General features: G+C 28.8%; 2 protein-coding genes across 4 annotated transcripts in view; both read right to left on the reverse strand.

Annotated features, from left to right (window-relative positions):
- Positions 1–1,985: 1,985 nt before the first annotated feature.
- LOC107442241 (DNA fragmentation factor-related protein 2) lies at positions 1,986–16,557 on the reverse strand. Of its 3 annotated transcripts, none has more exons than XM_016055757.3 (4): positions 16,186–16,557; positions 12,709–12,802; positions 3,674–3,844; positions 1,986–3,273 (listed from the first exon to the last, which is right to left on the reverse strand). In XM_016055757.3, exons 1-4 carry the CDS (start codon positions 16,195–16,197, stop codon positions 2,390–2,392), a joined length of 1,161 nt encoding a protein of 386 aa, XP_015911243.1. In that variant the 5' UTR covers positions 16,198–16,557; the 3' UTR covers positions 1,986–2,389. The 3 variants fall into 3 exon arrangements, with proteins under 3 accessions (XP_015911243.1, XP_071034030.1, XP_071034029.1); XM_071177929.1 differs by lacking the exon at positions 16,186–16,557 and adding an exon at positions 14,328–14,516; XM_071177928.1 differs by lacking the exons at positions 12,709–12,802; positions 16,186–16,557 and adding an exon at positions 11,891–11,981.
- Positions 16,558–18,627: 2,070 nt separating this feature from the next.
- LOC107442242 (beta-hexosaminidase subunit beta) overlaps positions 18,628–19,367 on the reverse strand; it is a 23,642-nt gene continuing 22,902 nt past the window's right edge. The window contains exon 12 of the mRNA XM_043051493.2: positions 18,628–18,745. The gene's annotated coding sequence lies outside the window, so the exon portion shown is untranslated. The remainder of the gene's footprint in view (positions 18,746–19,367) is intronic.

The raw sequence follows: 19,367 nt of genomic DNA on the forward strand, positions 1-19,367 counted from the left end.
TCTTAGAATAAAAATGCTTTAATTAACAGTTTTTCTTATACTGCAATACAAATTTAACAAGGTTTGCATTGTTAGATAAAGATATAGTACAATAATTTACAATTCCAAGTTCTCAAATATATTAAATAAACAAACTTTTTGAAAGTAACTTTTACAGATTCAAACACAATTTATTTTCTACTACCTCGGCAGACAGTGGTTCACAGCTTGTTTATTGCATTGTATTGTTGCCAATAGATAAAGTGAAGTAAGTGAATATTAGTGAAATGCAAAGTATTGCAATTGTTTTGATGCAACGTAAATTTCTTATTTGATATACATAAAATGGTCATTAATATGAAACTAAGTAGCAAGCATATTAAAATTTTTGTTATGTCTCAGATATGTTATTTAATGTTTTTATAAAGTAAAATTAATTAAAATAATAGTTAATAAAGAGTTATGTATTCATATATCAATATTCTAAAAAGCTGGGATTTTTTATTTCAAATTAAGAAAGAAAAAAAATTTAAGAAAAGAGGAATAATCTTTATTGCATTACTTTAGCAATACTATTATAATCACGATTCTTTTTTCTATCGCAATTTGAATATTAATAAATCATTGGCAAACTTCTCAATGGAATCATAAACAAATGCTGAACAGAATAAATTTTTTAAATAAAATGTCTCAATTTATACAAAAAAAAAATTTATCTTATGAAGCATCTAAAGTAAATAACCCAAAAGATTAAATTTGCATAGTAAAAGAAAAATCAAAAAGAGGGGAGGGGGAAATTTTGCTTAAACGTAAGCAACACAAGTGAAAATACTGTAAGGAATTAACAAAACTCAGGTTTTATATTCAATAATTTTTTTCTAAGCTATATAAAAAGAAAAATATAAAAAAAATTCTCCCTACCAAGCAATCTTTACTTTAGTTATTTAAATAAAATTATTTATAAAAATTATTCGTTTGGCTTTAATGGGAAACTGTTTGAATAATAAATTAAGAACTTGAAAAAAAATTGAATTAAAAATAATGTATTTTAAGACATTGTATAGCTAAATATAATAGCCTGATGCAATTAGATATGTTCCATTATTATCAACATATACAAGCTAAACATTCAAAGGCAAACAAAAATAAAAATAATCATAAAAATATACTGAAAAATGATGTATTCCTTATAAAAACGATAATATATCTTTGTACAAGTTTGATATGATTTATAAACACAGCCCTGCATAAAATATTTTTTTAAAAAATCAACATTTCATACAAGCTTTTAAGTAAAAATTATATTTAGAATAAAAACATATCTTCTTGAACTGGGGACAATCTCAATATACATAACAGATTAGATGGAATCTTCCCACAAAAGATTTTCCAACAATATATAAATAGTTATATATTCATATAAGAATGGGAAGACTCCATTGAGAGGAAAACATGGCTGCTGCAGATACTGCTATAGGCAATGCCATCAGTTGAGAACAGGCACTGCCCTGCATGCAAAAATATAAACAGAGTCAACAATTCAACTAAAATCTATCTACAATGCATGATAATAAGATATATATTTATATATATATATATATGTATATATACATTTATTTACAAAATGGACTTGGAAAAAATCATATCCCAAATACCTTCCCAGCCACACATCTGCAACAGCTAGCCAGCAAGGATAAGACTTAAAACAATTCTTTAACCTTAAGGACAGCACTCCATACAGATATTAACATTATGGCAGTGATTAAATCTTCAAAATCAAAATAACAAGGCTGTCCCTGACCCTTTTATTTCCTCGTGACTAAATTTATTTCTGCTGCTATTTCCAAATCCAAAGTGTTGTTAAAGCATTATTCATAGGAACACTTTGGTCAACAACAAACAAATTAGTATACTTTGAAACATGCTAAAACTCACAATATAAAAATTCTTATCTAACAAAGTAAATCATCACACAGATAGAGGAGCATACATACATTCAAAGGTAATTTCTTTTTTTTTCCTTAAAAAAAAACAAGTCCTAAGTAGCATAACATTTAAGTGGAGCTGCTTTAAAAAAAGCAACATTTTTAAGTAACTAAGAGGCAGTATTTTTAATTATATATTCATAGATCAACAATATAGTTAATGAGATCAGGGACAGCATATATAAAGTTTTATTCCAATACAAACCCAATTGGCAGTGACTGCTATTTCATACCGCATTACAAATCACCATCATCTGCGACAGATTGGACTACCTTGAGATACTATATACTGGCGCGATAAACTATATATCCTCTTCGCTCAATTCAATAATATGCAAGACCATGCGATGGCTCAAGCACCGCTTCTATAGGTCAAATACATAACAAATTATGAAATTTCCAGCTTTACCAGCAATAGCGATGCATCAAAAGTACCCTGGATGTTCCATTATGCCATAATACTGTCCATTGTAAATGACTCCTATTTCTCTAAGGACCTCACCTCTTATAGTGGCCTTGATTGTCCAGTTATGAACATCCGTACTCTCCCTTTCTCTTTCTAGCCTATCCACATCAACTATCTTTGAGCTCAATCTCTCCAAAATGATGCCAATATCCTTGACACCAAGATGGCGATTTTGTTCCAACGAAAGTTGATCGACGAGTAACAAGTAACGTTCCGACAGCTGCTCCTCCTCGTTCGCCGTGTTCTCCGTGTCGGATTCTGATTCGTCTTGAGCTGGGATTTTTGATTCTTCTGCAACGTCCAAGAAGCGCACGTGTCCCTTACCGGTTTTGATCTTGGTAACGCCTCCAGAAGACGTGGCAGTGGATATAGCAATAGCAGTCCCCTCGGGCACTTCTTGAATGGGCGAGGTAGCGACGGACTTATTGACTTGAATTTGAGCACCTTTCTCGTGGAGAGCCGAACAGTGAAAGTCACAAAGAGAGTGATCGTGTTCTGGACTGTTGTCTTTGTCATCAGTCTGTGGAAGCATTCTTGATGAAGGCCTTGGACCTAGACCTTCGAGTGTGAGCTTAGAACGAGGAACACTGTTCCCCTCAGTCGTTGAAGTGGCACTGTCAGCAGTCTGAACATCACTCGAACACACTTCCACCCTCCAAAATGCCTCCTTATCTCCGTGTCGACTTCTACCGTCGGCTCCGGGCCTTCGCATGTCACGCTGATCCCAATGCAAAACTACCGTAATCCTTCCCTTATTATCCATTATTTTCCAAGAAGGCTGCTTGTCAATCAATTCCATGCTATTTATCGTCTCACAGACAATGCGAGGTATGGCAGTTATGGCTGCATAAAACAAATTCAAACATTTTAATAGCATATTTATTTGTACTGCAACAGTTCAAATAATACTTTTTGGGGGGGTTCAAAGCAGGGATGCACAATCTTTGTTATACATAGTAAAATTGCCCAATGCTACATTTATGTACAAAAGCTAAAAACCAGAAAATTAAAAAAAATTATTTAAAAGTTCCTTTTTGCTATTATTCAGGAAACGAATTCTGTTACTTAAGTCACAAATACAGTATCAGCATGATTCTTAGTTTTCACTTTTTATAACACGATAACAGAAGATTTTTAGGATTTGCCATTTTCCCAACAGCATATTATAAGTTATCTTTTAATTTTCTTAGTAACAGGAATTCAAATGAAATTATATTTTAAAAAAAATAAATAAATTTCATACCAGCTCTAAGTGCTTCAAGTCCAGGGGGTAGCCACCTTTCCCCTGGGCAAAGGAGAATAAATATAGTATCCCTGTCTATTGTTTGAAAATAAATATCATCTTCAACTTCTGTTCCATCACTCTCCAGTACTAGTTTAACATCTACACCAGGCAATCCTAGTCTGGATGATCCTACATTAGAAAAAGGATTCAGAAATGTCACATAAAAATAAGACTAACAATGTCATTCTAATAATTGTTTCTATAACACCAATCATATAGGGCATACTTAAGTCTCATTTGCTCTTTTTGTTATCGGAAAAGTATGAAACGCCGGCATTGTATATAATGCTGGATGTTCTTAGGCAAGGTATGAAATATGAGAAGTATTACATACTTTCTCAGGTATTGTATATAATACCCAGGCATTCTATAGAATTACAAATGCTACTTAGGCAAAGTATGAAAAAAAAAACGTCCTGATGAGGTCATTATGTAAATGATGTGCATTTCTCAAAAAAAAAAAAAAAAAAAAAAAAAAAAAAAAAAAAAAAAAAAAAAAAAAAAAAAAAAAAANAAATACGTAAAGAAAAATGAAAGCTGTACAAAACATAATTTATGCCTTTCTTATTAAGGGAAACCAATATTTCTAATAAAAAATTCACATTTAAGTCACAATTATTTTCAGTTTAGAAACAAATATTGCAAAAAATATCCATCTCATCATCTTTAATCATCATCTCATGGCCACAGAAGATTTTNAAGGGAAACAAAATTTTCTAATAAAAAATTCACATTTAAGTCACAATTATTTTCAGTTTAGAAACAAATGTTGCACAAAATATCCATCTCATCATCTTTAATCATCATCTCATGGCCACAGAAGATTTTCTACTTTGCCGGTTTTTCATTTGGCATTCTATAGAATGCCTAGAAAATGTGTGAAATATAAATCATTTCATACATTGCCCACTCAATTTCAGAGAAAAAAAGTCCCTGACTATTCCAAGTATACCCAATAAATTTCAATGAAAATCGAGACCATATTTTCATTAGAAAACGTAAAATTCTTTTATTGTGTAATGCAAAATATAAGATTTTCTGTGTAAAAATATAACATTAAATGAGGATGGAAACCTTTCAGTTTGACTAAAATGAGAAATTTTTATAAAAAACAATTGTAATAGATGTTAGAATTACTTAACTTGAATCTCAGTAAGTGATTACTGTTACTGACAATTTAAGACTGGTTACTTTTCAGGTATGATATAGAAATATTGCAGGTTTTTGTAATTTTGTAATATTGCAGGTAGGGAAAGAAAAAAAAACACCCTTTCATGACTATTCCCTGATTTTTTTGAGTTAAAATAAAATTACCTGACAATTCCAGGTTTTACCTGATGCGTGGGATCCCTGATCTATATGCTTTTTATATTCAACATATGATAAAACACAAAGCTGTGGTATTTATGAATAAGTGGTATGAAAGAATTCATTTCATCATTTATTTTAGAGAATTCATTTCGTCATTTATTTATTCAAGAATTCATCATTAGCATAGATTTTAAATTAAGATTCAAGTTAAAATTAAACACTTTAAACACATATGCTTTGATACAATATTTTGAAAAAAAATTCCTTCACACTTTTGCAAACATTGACATGATTAAGTTTTTTTTTTTTTTTTTAAATTACACAAATCACATATGTAAATACATAATTAAAATAAAATGACAAAAATAAAATATTTTTTTAAAAAATCATAAATTGTTGATTATTTGTTTGTTGAGTTGTTTTAAAAACTTTTTCGTCCATGTTTTTTGAGCTCATAAAGAAGCCATACGTATTAGATGAGATTTTACAACATCAAAGTAAAAGTTGCATTTGTATAAAAATGCAATGGTGATTAATTTACTATTTCCTTTATTTTGTACAGGATATTACACTTTTATTTTTAACGCTTACAATATGTATCAGTTTTCACTGTTTTGTTAGGGCCTGATTTTGAAATTGATTGCAGGCAAAGAATTGCCTGGTGGTCACGGGTCAAAACTTCAAACTAAATTTGCCAGTAGTTTATTCGCAAAAGGCTTTTAAATAATTTATAACATAAATTTAAGATACATTAGTAAATTTGAGGTTATATAGATTCAAATTGCTGTCATAATTCTAATACATAACTCTTAAGGAAAAATACCCACACAAAAAAGATATATATATTTGTCCTAGGCTTCTCAGACCTTGTGATAAATCAGACTCGTTGTGTAGGGGAGAGAAACTGTGGGAGTATAGTGTATCCTTTTGGTTTTTAATAAAATAATTTTCTATAAATTTCAAAATTTTTAATATATTACAATTTTTTTTTAAATTTTTGAAAATGTATTTTGAAGTTTTGTAAGTAAATCTTTAAAGTTTAAATGAAATAAAAACGAATAAATATATATGGTTTGTGCATTTTCTAAAAACTCAATTTCATTTTATTTAGCATTAAATTATAATAAAATTACAAAATTAAATAATGAAATTAAAATAAATGGGAAAAGTCTTACTTTAACAGGGTGTGTAGCCAAATCTTTTAACAAAAAATAAGCACCTTTTAAGTACTTTTTAAGCACTCAAAAAATATTTTTAAGCACTATATACATTAACAAAATGCAAAATAATTTTCAAGGACTTTACATGATCCTGATAAAATAACTAGTTTTTGACAAAGAGCTCTTTTTTTATTATATTAACCATTAAAAAATGACCAAGAGATTTTTCGGTTCGATTTAAGAGGGTGTAAAATGAAGCTTGAAATTGTGAATATCTTGCAAAATGCAGTAGAGTTGCACATGAGCATGCAACAATCTTAACGAACCCAGCTCACTATACACACATGCGAATTCGCAAGTATTTCATCCCACTTGTAAAATGATTGGTGCTTTCATGTGCTATGGACTGACGGTATGCTGAAATGGATTGTGGTTGAATGAACTGAGAAAACGTTGAATAGAGCAATGTGAGAAACACACTTTTGCATAATAACTGATGAAAATTAACATGGTTAAGAAAAAAATCTCATTTTCGAAAAGGGAAAATTGAGCCATTTTTAAAAACACCCCATGAAAAAAGCACCTTCAAAGGCATTTAAAAAACAAAATTAAGCATCTTTAAGCATTTTTTAAAAATTTAAATGGAAACAAAACAAAAATGTAAATGGAAACAAAAGTTTCTTCCACATTTTTTCATGATAGTTTTAATAAAAATGCACATAAAATGTAAGTTTTTTTCTTCTTCTTTTAGTGTTTCTCTATTTGAAAACGAGTCACTACAACACTGCTTAGATACTTTCATCCAAGTAAAAAATATCATAAATAACTAAATATTCTCATCGACAAGGCTTTTATATTTTCCTGGAGCAATTTTGATTGGTTTTGATTTTCACATTGGTATTTTTCTATGCTACTGTTCCTCTGTTGAAAATATGAGTCACTTGAAAAGAAAATACTTTCCAGAATCTACTGCATACTAGATACTGACCATTACAAAACCATTCCATGGTATTAAGTTCGTAGTGTGATGAAGATGCCGTAAGCAATAACCGTAATAATTTCTATCTTCATTGAAGCATAAATTTATAAAAATATAGCAAGTTGGCCAGATGTATATCAAATCTATCATAATAGAGAAAATTATCTTTGGAGCTTCAAAAAAATATTTGTAGGTCGCTTGAAAATGAACCTTGAAAATTAACAGGTTCAAGTGATGCCAAATAGCCACATGTTAACTAGCTGTGTTTCAGTTTTGCTGATAAATTTTTGCAGGGTATCTACTACATTTTAGATTTTCAAATTCATAACTTACCATGACTAATTTCAAGAATTTTTCATGACTAAACGAAGTTACTATTTTTTCCGAAAAAAAACAACAATAAATTTAAAAAATCATTGTAATAACATTAATTGAAATGAGAGGAAACTGTTATACTCTGCATCGTCATAAAAACAGATTTTAAATTTAAAAAACAGAGTAAAGAAAGAGCTGAAGCAATGAAATAGCTGAAAAAAATACAAAAGCAATTTTTTTTTTGTTTTTGTTTATCGGAAAGGAAAGAAAACCCCCTGATTTTTCTGTTCTTATTTCGGAATTAAAAAAAATTCGTCGATGACTGGCTTATTTCGGCTAGAATTTTAAACTGATAAAATAAAAATAAAAAAAATTCTGAAATCACAGTAGTTTAAAAGATAATTCGCACTAGAAATAATGTTTTTTCTTTCTTTTTTTGAAAGAACATAATAAAAACATTTTATATTTTAATCAAATATGACAGTGAGTGGGGATTTTGTTACAAATTCAGATATTCGGAGGCACCACAAAATTGGGGGGGGGGGGTTACATTTTAAAAATTAGATTTTACGGTGACCTAAATCCATGACTTTCCCTGATTTTTTTTTTTTAAAAAAATAGTTCAAATCATGACAAATTTTGTTTAATATCAAAATTCATGATTTTCCAGGAGTGCAGATACCCTGTTTTAATTTTAAAAAGAGTTATTAGGCAGAAATGATTAGTAGAAGTCATCAGTTATATAAGTTAAAAATAAAACGAGAAAGGAAAAAGGCAAGGTCTCATTCAAATGAAACGTAGAGGCGCGTTACTGACCTATTAAAAAATAGAATATCATTTAGATAAGAGTGAATTAAAGGAATAAATATGTCGGAATATAATTTCAATATGACATACTCAGTGTTGCTCCTACAATAATATGAATGTTCGATTATGAAAAGTGTTAATATAATATGATTTGAGAAAAAGTGGGTAAGCAGGGTTCCCACTCAATTTTTTTAAAAAAAATTCAAGGACCAAAAATATAAATTTTTCAAGGACCTATTCAGTATTACAATTATATGCTAAATTACATGTCAACTAGATTTTACAATTACGTAGAAGCAGAAATTGTATGTTTTTAAAGCACAGTTCTTATTTGAATACAAGAAAAACTATTTATTAGATTTATCATCTAATAATACAAATGGTTGAGAGTTGCCTTGCTGTTTCAAATAACTTTAAAAAATTCCAATTGACTTAAAAAAAAACTTCAATTGACATAGGATACGAGCAAACATTTAAAAACTAGCATCAGTGAAACTTTTCTCGAAAAATTTAATGAACTGAATTAGAATTAATGAAATTGAGGGAATGAATAATGCATATTACATTAAACAAGCATAGTAAATAATTGATAAAGTTTGTGCAATTGCATGGTTATTAAAATGTAATTTTTTTAATATGTTAGATCAAATTTTAGGTTACAGGAAATGTATATAATTAGATAAAATATATCCATTTAACATATCTGTTTCAATTTTAATAACAAATTATCTATTTTGTTACTTCAGAAAATGAGTAATGTATTTTAATCATAATGAAATCTATTGTAGAACAATATTTTACAGAAAACTTACCAAGCTTTATTTTCTTTAAAATATATTCATAAAATGTGAAGCGTAATTTTTACAATATTGTAAAAATGTGTAATTTTTAAATTGTATTTATACGAATCTAGATAAACTATATGTAAATCAAAGTTATAAGAAAGGTGAAGTAAGTCACAAAGATTACGTAAATCACTTATCACAATGTGTAATTTGTAAATTGAATTGAGGTTTATGTTTCTTAAATCGGAACAATATGAATTGCAAATGATACAAAACACACTAACATACAAGACGTAAATCACAATGTGTGATACATAAATCACTTCAATATGAATTTTGTTGCGTGATTAGCTAATAGTTTTCAGGTGAATTGTGAGCATTATGATGCAAACTGCAATTTGTGATTCGAAAGGTGCTTAATATAGAACAACTATGTGTGATTCTTAAATCATTTTGATGAGAATTGCAAGTGGTAATTCTTAAATCTCTCTTTTGTGAATCGCAATGCCTGATTTGTAAACTCAATGCCTGATTTGTAAACTACTAGAATGAAAATTGTGAGGTATGATTCTGAAATTACTTAAATATGTATCACATTATATGATTCAGAAATAACTTTAATTGAAATCCTGATGAGTAATTTGCAAATCACTTTAAAGTAATATTCGATATGTGATTCAGTAATCACTTACACTTAAATCGCAATTCGTAAAACATTTTATATGAATTCTGACTCGTGAATCAAGAATCAGTATAATGTGAATCACAATGTTTATTCATAATCAATTAAACCTGTAGAATTAAAATTTATTTATTAGCAGTAAAAACTAAACATAAAAATTTGATTATACATGATAAAAAATTAATTATTCTTTGTATGTAAATTAAAAGAACAAATAGGATAACAATATTAACCTGTTGCAATAACGAAGTTAACACATTAAACATGTTTCTAAATCGATTTAACACTGTATATCATTCGAAAACTAGGACTACAAAACCTAAAATTTGCTAAAAATTTCAGCTTTCAAAATATCAGAGAGATGAACAATAATCCGGTATGAAAAATCTAGGAGAGAAAAGTTTTGCATCCATCTGAATTTCTATAATTTTCCTTTGAATTTATTTATTATTTTTTTACTGCTTTTTGTAGGAAAGATTAGTATTATTTTAATTCCTAAAAAATCAAGTACTTTTCAAGTACCCTATGGCAGAATTCAAGGACTTTTCAGGGTCCTGATTTTTTTCAACAAAATTTAAGGACTTTCAAGGTTTTTCAAGTACCGGGGGAACCCTGTTAAGGAAAAAAAATCTATTCTACTGAAATCTTATTAATCTTATCACAATAACATCCCAATGCAAAATTACATGAGAATATAATACAGAATAAAAAAATATGCAGTGGATAGATATTTTAATTCACATATCAATCTGTAAATCAAGAATCTTTTTAAAAATCAACTTAATAAAAGGAAATTGTGTTTAAACAGGGTGCATAGCCAGATTTTTAAGGAAAAAAATAAGTACCTTTCAAGTACTTTTTAAGCGCTCAAATAATATTTTATATCACTTTCCAAAAAAAATCAAAATTGGGATCTGTGCAGCAATAAAAAAAATTTTTTTTTATCATTTAAAGTGCTTAATTTATGAACATAAAATCAATAAAATTTTCAAAAGCTTTACATAATCATAAAATAACTAGTTTCTGATAAATATTGCAGTGAAAATTCTGAAAATCATGAATTTTCTTTTGTAATTTAGAAGGACAATCAACATGGCAGAGAAAAAATCTTTTTTAAAGGAATAGAAAATAAAGCCCTTTTTACAAACCATGAATAAAATAAGCACCCTTAAGGGCTTTTAAAAAATGTAAATCAAAAATAAGCACCTTTAAAAAATACTTACTGTTTTTAAAAAATTAAATTTTTTAAAAAAATGCTACACAATCTGTTTAATCAATAAAAAGAGCATGAATATGTGAAGAAGTATCCAGTGATTCAAGATTTATCTTATAAACTTTGTACAGGGTGCATAGCCAAATCTTTCAACAAAAAATAAGAACCTTTTAAGCATTCAAAAAATATTTTTAAGCACTATATACATTAACAAAATGAAAAATAATTTTCAAAGACTTTAGATGATCATGATAAAATAACTAGTTTTTCACAAAGAGCTCTTTTTTTATTATATTAGTCGTTATAAAATGATCCGAGAGATTTTTTGGTTCAATTTCAGAAAGTGGAAAATGAAGTCTGAAATTGAGAATATCTTGCAAAATGCAGCAGAGTTGCACATGAGAGGGCAATAATCTCACCGAGCCCAGCTCAAGTGACGCACATACGGACTCGCAAGTATTTAATCAAACATGTAAAATGATTCGCACTTTCCTGTGCTATGGACCGACGGTCCGCCGAAATGAATTGTGAAAACGTTGAATAGAACAATGTGAAAGGCACGCTTCTGCATAACACATGGCGAAAATCGACATGGTATCGAAAAAAAGTAATTTTTGAAAATGGAAAATTAAGCACTTTTTAAAAACACCCAATGAAAAAGCACCTTTAAGGGCTTTTAAGTAACGAAAATCGAAAATAAGCACCTTTAAGTACTTTTTAAAAATGCTACGCACCATGCTTGCATTATTTGAAAAAATAAATGCTAACAACAGAAATCATGTATATTTACTTTATAACAATTACTAGATAAATAAACTTTTTCAAGCAGAACTGTAAAATTTGTACAGTTAAAAAAATATATAAATTTTAAGTGAAATAATAAGTATATTGGAATCAATAGAATTATAAATCGAATGACAAACCTCTTTCTCGCAGTTCTCTTAAATTCGATGCCATGACAGCTTTTCTAGTTTGTCTGTCACAGCTCCATACTTTATATGGACGCTGCCGGGATTCCTACAAAGAAATAAAAAAAAAGATTGGTTTGAAATACATAATTTTAATTATAAATAAATATTAATGCTGAAATATACTTACATGTNTTGATTATATTAGCCATTATAAAATTATCAAGAAATTTTTCGGTTTGATATCAGAGGGTGGAAAATGAAGCCTGACATTCAGAATATCCTGCAAAATGCAGCAGAGTTGCACATGAGAGGGCAATAATCTCACCAATCCCAGCTCAGGTGACACACATACGAACTCACAAGTATTTAATCAAACATGTAAAATGATTGGCGCTTTCCTGTGCTATGGACCGACGGTCCGCTGAAATGAATTGTGAAAACGTTGAATAGAACAATGTGAAAGGCACGCTTCTGCATAACACATGGTGAAAATCGACATGGTATCGAAAAAAAATAATTTTTGAAAATGGAAAATTAAGCACTTTTTAAAAACACCCAATGAAAAAAGCACCTTTAAGGGCTTTTAAATAACGAAAATCAAAAATAAGCACCTTTAAGCACTTTTTAAAAACGCTATGCACCATGTTTGCATTATTTGAAAAAATAAATGCTAACAACAGAAATCATGTATATTTACTTAATAACAATTACTAGATAAATAAACTTTTTCAAGCAGAACTGTAAAATTTGTACAGTTAAAAAAATATATAAATTTTAAGTGAAATAATAAGTATATTGGAATCAATAGAATTATAAATCGAATGACAAACCTCTTTCTCGCAGTTCTCTTAAATTCGATGCCATGACAGCTTTTCTAGTTTGTCTGTCACAGCTCCATACTTTATATGGACGCTGCCGGGATTCCTACAAAGAAATAAAAAAAAAGATTGGTTTGAAATACATAATTTTAATTATAAATAAATATTAATGCTGAAATATACTTACATGGTTTTAAGAATGAAAAAAAATTTAATTTGAAATAAAAATAAATTTGAATAAAATTTTAATATGGTTTGGCAAAAAATATAAAAATCCTAAAACTTTTACTTAATTTCATTATTTTCATAACAAAACTTATAAGAAAATATGAAAGTAAAACTATTCAACTATTACTAGCATATACTTCATGCCATAAATGTATTACACAGACCTAAATGTAACAGTGTCAAAAGAAAATGTTAACACTATTGAATTATTAACTAATAAGTAAATAATTTAAAAAAAATTAAGTCAATCCTACAACTAGATAGTTCTATAAATAGAATTATCCATCCATCATATAACTCAAGTTGCTAAAGTGACAAATTTCATTTCAACATTAAGTTAGTCAATGGAATATACGTTAAAAGTAGTAGTTAAAGGCACTGTGGCGTAACTACCACAATGATTATTAAATATTTATTTAATAGTATATAAGACATGTTAACTCTACTCAATCTTGAGTTACCTTTTGATAGAAGGTTGATAACCCACTCCCCACATTGGTGACCTTCGGACGTGATATGTTCATACATACTTCGATGACTTGCTATTTGTGATTGCTTGATTGTCCTCCCCACGCTGTTGCTTCTCAGTCCCATTTACACACAACAGAATCCTGCACAGACTCGACTGTTAATAGCAACACAAGAGAGACGACACACACAGTTCTCACGACAAACTCTAAACTCGGTGAACTTAAAACAACTCTCAGCTCAAAATCTTAACACAGCTCTTCCGGTCTTTCGTAAATACCGCAACTAATGATATCCGTTTATCGAATTCTAGTCCTGATAAAATTTTGGTGGAGGAGTTCGGTGGAACAACCACTATGATCATTAAACATCGAGTCACTAGCATATAAGATAAGTTAACTCTATTCAATCTTGAGGTATCTTTGATAGAAGGTTGACATCATCGATAACACATTCCCTAGTCACTAAAGCAAAATACCACGTGACTCTTATACTATATATCAGATATCAAACTAATCTAAACCAGTGGCAGAGGTTAGTGCATCTGTCTGAAGACTTGTAATCTAATCAAATCTAGTTATAAAATTCGTTATAGGTACATTCACATTCTTAGTAAAGATAAGCCACTTTTTTTTTTTAGTAAAGTCTATTAGTAAAGATTATTCTCTTTTTCAACAAAAATAAGGTACATTCACATTTTCAATGCAATTCTCTACAATTCCTTCCTCTCAAGAGTTTTGCATCCTTGAGAAATTACGGCAGATTTGTAAAAATGACTACAAAAATACTTAAATAACAAAAACACAATATTTTAATTTAAGTAAATTTGTCTCAAATAAAACACTTATACTAAAAAAAATTATAATACCAAAAATTGATTAAAATAATTTAATATATAAATACAATATAAATTTTAGAAAATACTAAATATTCACTTTATATGGTATTGATAAATAACCATTAAACTAGTGGCATTGATTAGAACCCTGCAATTCCATTCGGAAATCTTAGTCTTTTACAATTCCAAATATCTGCTTATGTCACCAACTGGAAACAAATAATTTCAAATATCAAAATAGTAGTAACCTACTGGTCATTGGCGAAAATATTTCTTAGTAGTAGCAACATTGATGTACTAAATAATAAATAACGTTTTTTTTTTCTTCTTTTTTTTCTTTTTGAAGTTTAAAATTATTATCTATATATTCTAAATAGTATTAGAAAATACTACAGTATTCCATACGACAAAAAATAATTTTTTACTTAGCAGCTAACATTTCAAACATTTTTCAACTACATTTTAATGTTATGTGTGAAATAATGTAATAGGTTTGTTTATAAACAAAACAAATTTATCATATCAGTTATTATAAATATCAGAAAGTACTACAGTATTATATATGTCAATAATTAATTTTTATTCTTGAACTTCAATATTATATTAAGTTTTCTATAATATTTTGCAGAAATTTGTAATATATACTGATGTACATTTGTTTAAATAATTACCAAAAATATTATCTTATCTTAGATTATAAGATATTCTAAATATTATTGAGGAATTTGTTAATATATTTCAATAATTAATTTTCACACTGAAGCTTTTTAATTACTATTGTTTCTTTACAATAAGATTTAATGTTTTGAAACATAAAGTGGTAGGTTTTTTTTTAAAAAGTAACCTAAATATTACTTTACCAGTTATTCTAAATATACTACTCAAATTTTTCCAGCAATATATTACTTCGATTTTTTATAAAATGTACTGGTAAGGTTGCTTAAAATAAACTAAAAAAATATATGTGCATATTTTAAATATTAGAAATATATAACAAAGTATTAATTGAAAATTAACTTTTAGTTCAAAGCTTTTAATGACTCCATCATACAGTGAAGAATTGAATTATTTATGGGATTAAACTAACTAAAAAGAGTTACAAATTAAAATCAATTTAAACAAAACGATTGATCAGAATAGTTTTAAAATTGCTTAAATAACTAGGACAATTCAACGCAGATAATTAATGACTCCATCATACAGTGAAGAATTGAATTATTTTATGGGATTAAACCAACTAAAAAGAGTTACAAATTAAAATCAATTTAAACAAAACGATTGATCAGAATAGTTTTAAAATTGCTTAAATAACTAGGACAATTCAACGCAGATAATAACATATAGATGTAGAAAAATAACTAAAAATTTTTATACTAGTAATTCATATTTTACAACAAATTTTTTGTTATCCATTAATTTACATGAAAAAATACAGTTTCAAATATTCTAACACATAGATTATAAACAAAATAGGAATGAAAATCAAGGAGAAATTTTATAAATATAACTATAGAGCAAGGTCTGGATACTTTACATCCTTATAATCCAAATAATTTAAAATTACTGATAACTTTAAACAATGCAAGAAGAAAATAACCCCTCGTTATGGCACATTACCAAATGTAATAAGTAATATCTAAATTATAGAATATTTCCTACTTAATTGAATTTTCGATAGACAAACATTGCATACATTTGACATATTGATTGTTTTCAATTTTTGAGAAATAAAATTATTGACCAGAAATTGTTCACAAGATAAGCACGATATATATTTATTATTATTTTCGATTTCTATATTGACGGGAAAGATAATACAATATTGAATTCGTTTTAATACTTTTCTAATTGGAAAAAAAAAAGTTCGATTCATTAGAACTAGGCCTACTCTTTTATTTACTGTAAAAAAGGGCACAACGTTTGTGCAATTTGTGCTGTTATATATTATTACTTACTGCAGATGTCATTATTTCATAGCTTTCTTTGAGAGTTTTAAAACTCAAAATGCCTAATCCTGCATGATAAAACCTTGCAGGATTTCCATCATCTTCCTGCTCCTTCAAATCACCTGCCCATCACCCCCGCAGTGAAGTAACCAAAACGACCGGCCGATAACGGCCTGTAGGGGAAACCAACTTTAAGTAAGCTCTCTAAAATTTCTTCAGGAACTGAGAGAAGGTTCAGATTCTCTTTCATATGAATACTAACAGATGGCAGCACATACTCAAGAATTTCAATTTCTCTTCACCGGAAAGCCGGTTTGATAGCAGATGCGCAAGTGGGTAGTCAGTAGTGCCTCAGTTGCATTCAGGACGCAGCATATGATTACTTTACACTCACATGCTAATGCAGCATATCCACTATATGCGACTTGAGGCTGCTAGCGCATGCAATTCTTTTACATGTAGTTACTAAGCACTAGCGCGCGTTTAGAGCAATCGTATACAGTGTACCGATCCAGGAGTTTCCTTGTCTTCTGGATTGGTTCAAAATTACAAGGCTACGGCGTTGAACATTTGTAGTCGTAAACCCAAAAATTGGGTCGACTGTTCAACGGCGGTCATAAAATAAAATAAAAAAATCGTATACAGTGTAAATGCTTTTAATTGAATGCAATGTGAATGACTCATTAGAAACTGCTCTTATGCAATTTACGCACCACCGTTCGAAATCCAGAGAAAGAGAGATGCTTTGATACGTTTTTCTCAAGATAGAGTATTTCCCGATCAGATTCTCTCTTGACGGAATTAGAATAGCGTTAATCGCATGCAGACACACGTATTGCTAAATTTAACATATGTTAAAAGTAGCGGAATCATAGGTTCATTCTCACTGAAACAAATTGCGCATACGATCTCACTGCATCCTGCAGATCAGTACATGAAAATTTCGCAAATCAGGGAGAAACAGAGCGAATAGAAAATATGATTGGTGCAATGTATACAAAAGCACCATTCTCTTTGTATGTGAAAACCGTGTGTAAGTGAATTTGAAGATGTGGATGAGAACCTGATTGGTGGAATATGTATTTGTGAAATACTCGCTAAAAAGTTTCTAGCTCGCATCTCCGCATTCTTTATCTATAATTTTTTGCATGCAGTGAGAAAGGTGCCTTATTGCAGAATATTTTGTCTGATCTTGATTTTCCATAAATTTTAACATATGGGTCAGCTGAAATTATCAATGAGATTCATAATTTCGTTCCTTTTTCTTTCGGAAGCAAATTGTATAAATATTGGCGATCAAAATGGGCTGTAGGTGGCGTGCAGAACTCTCTACTTATAGCAACACTTTACATGCTTTCCCCCCATTAGCGTGTGGAGAGTCATAGAGGAAGGAATTATGTTAATTTCTCTCTTGATTTTCATAGAGATTAAAATCTTTTAAGTTGGAAAACTACATGGAACTGAAAACTACATTAAACATGGTTCTAAAGAAAAGTATCACGGAAACTTTAAAAAATATTTTTATTAAATAAAAAGTAAAAATATTAAGAAAATATCGTAGTACATTCCTATACAACTGAAAAGAGGAAGAGAGGGAAGGGAGAAGGGCCAAAGGCAAGAAACCGGTCTCTCCCCAGATGGCGTATTTGAGCGTTGCGATCGCCAATAGCTATTCACGATGGCTAAACTCAACAAAAAAAAAATCTTTGTAAAACACCAGCTACATGTCTAAGCTAAGTTCAGTATACTGCTGACACAATGGACATGAATTTTCTATAATTTTTCTAAAATGCGAAATTCATTTGAAACGGGATTTCATAATTAAAAGCAAGTGTCAATTTGTTTGAAAACACTCATATCTCTTCAGAAATATTTATAGAAATTTAAAAAATTTATTTGTTTAATGCAAAATAAGTTAATTTTGTTGCATGCATATCGCTAACAAAGTTGAAGTTTTTGTGATTTTTTTTAATTAAAAAGTAATCTTATGATTGTTTGGAAAACCTATACATACTAAGAAATGTTTTTTGAAAATTAAATAAAAAATTTATTTGCTTTGTCCAAAACCTGATAAATTAAGAATATGTATATAGCTAACATAAGTGCGGACACTTTTTGAATTGTAATAATCCTTTGCAATGCGAAATTTCATTTTTTGTCATAAAAATTCGAACATCAAGAAAGAGTTGTCTCTGTCTGAATGGAATGAAATTTTACATACATAAGTATAACATTGATGTAAGTAATGATTAAGAAATCTCGGCGAAATGATCATTTATTGCAGGGGGGGGGAAATAAATGGAGGTCATATACCCTGTTGCACCATTTCAAGCAAACTTGTAGTTCTGCGATTTTGCAACTGCTGATTTCTCTCGGTCATTGGAAAAAATTTCACAAAAATAATAAAAGCTTTATTTCAAAACTTTTAGAAGAAAATAAAATGACTCATGATTTAAATAAAATACTGTTTATTTTCAGTTTTTTTAAAATTTATTTATCATTTGTTGTACAAATAAATTTTCAATCACAGGCGTCTTTATTTCTTGGAAAATTATACTTCAATGATGATCTGTAAAAATAAATTCATACAAATTTTAATTAATTTTATACACGTTATAACTCTTAATAATATACATATTTATCGTTAAGGCACAGATGTCGTTAATTATGCACAATACCTAGCTAATCTGCAGATAAACTAGAGTGATTTCATTCAAAGTGCAGAATCAATAGTTTTATGCAATTTACTCCGGAAATGTGCATATTAACGGTCTTTATACAATTAAAGTTCAAAAAGAATGTTTCTCTTATTCTATCAAATAATTTCTAGATTGTTTGATTGTATTAATTTGATTGTTTTGGTATCGAATAAAAGATAAGCAGCCTTATGTTAACGCCCTTCATTGCAGCGATATTTCAAACCATTTGATTCTTTGTAATTTTGTTCAGCTTAGGGTTTGATTGATGACTGATTCTAGCAACTAGTTTGTTTGATTAAATTAACTCTATGATTTAGAAACCGGAAAATAAAAAGAATAACAAAAATCTAAATTTCACTTTAACGTATGCCTAGTTGGTAATGTGCAGATTATCTATGCAATATGCAAATTGGAAAAAAATTTGCAAAATAATTTGTAGATTAGCTGATTTCTACGCTTTAGTTGTAACACACGTGTATATATATATATATA

The sequence above is a fragment of the Parasteatoda tepidariorum genome, chromosome 2 (genome assembly GCF_043381705.1).
Source record: "Parasteatoda tepidariorum isolate YZ-2023 chromosome 2, CAS_Ptep_4.0, whole genome shotgun sequence".
Classification (NCBI taxonomy): domain Eukaryota; kingdom Metazoa; phylum Arthropoda; class Arachnida; order Araneae; family Theridiidae; genus Parasteatoda; species Parasteatoda tepidariorum.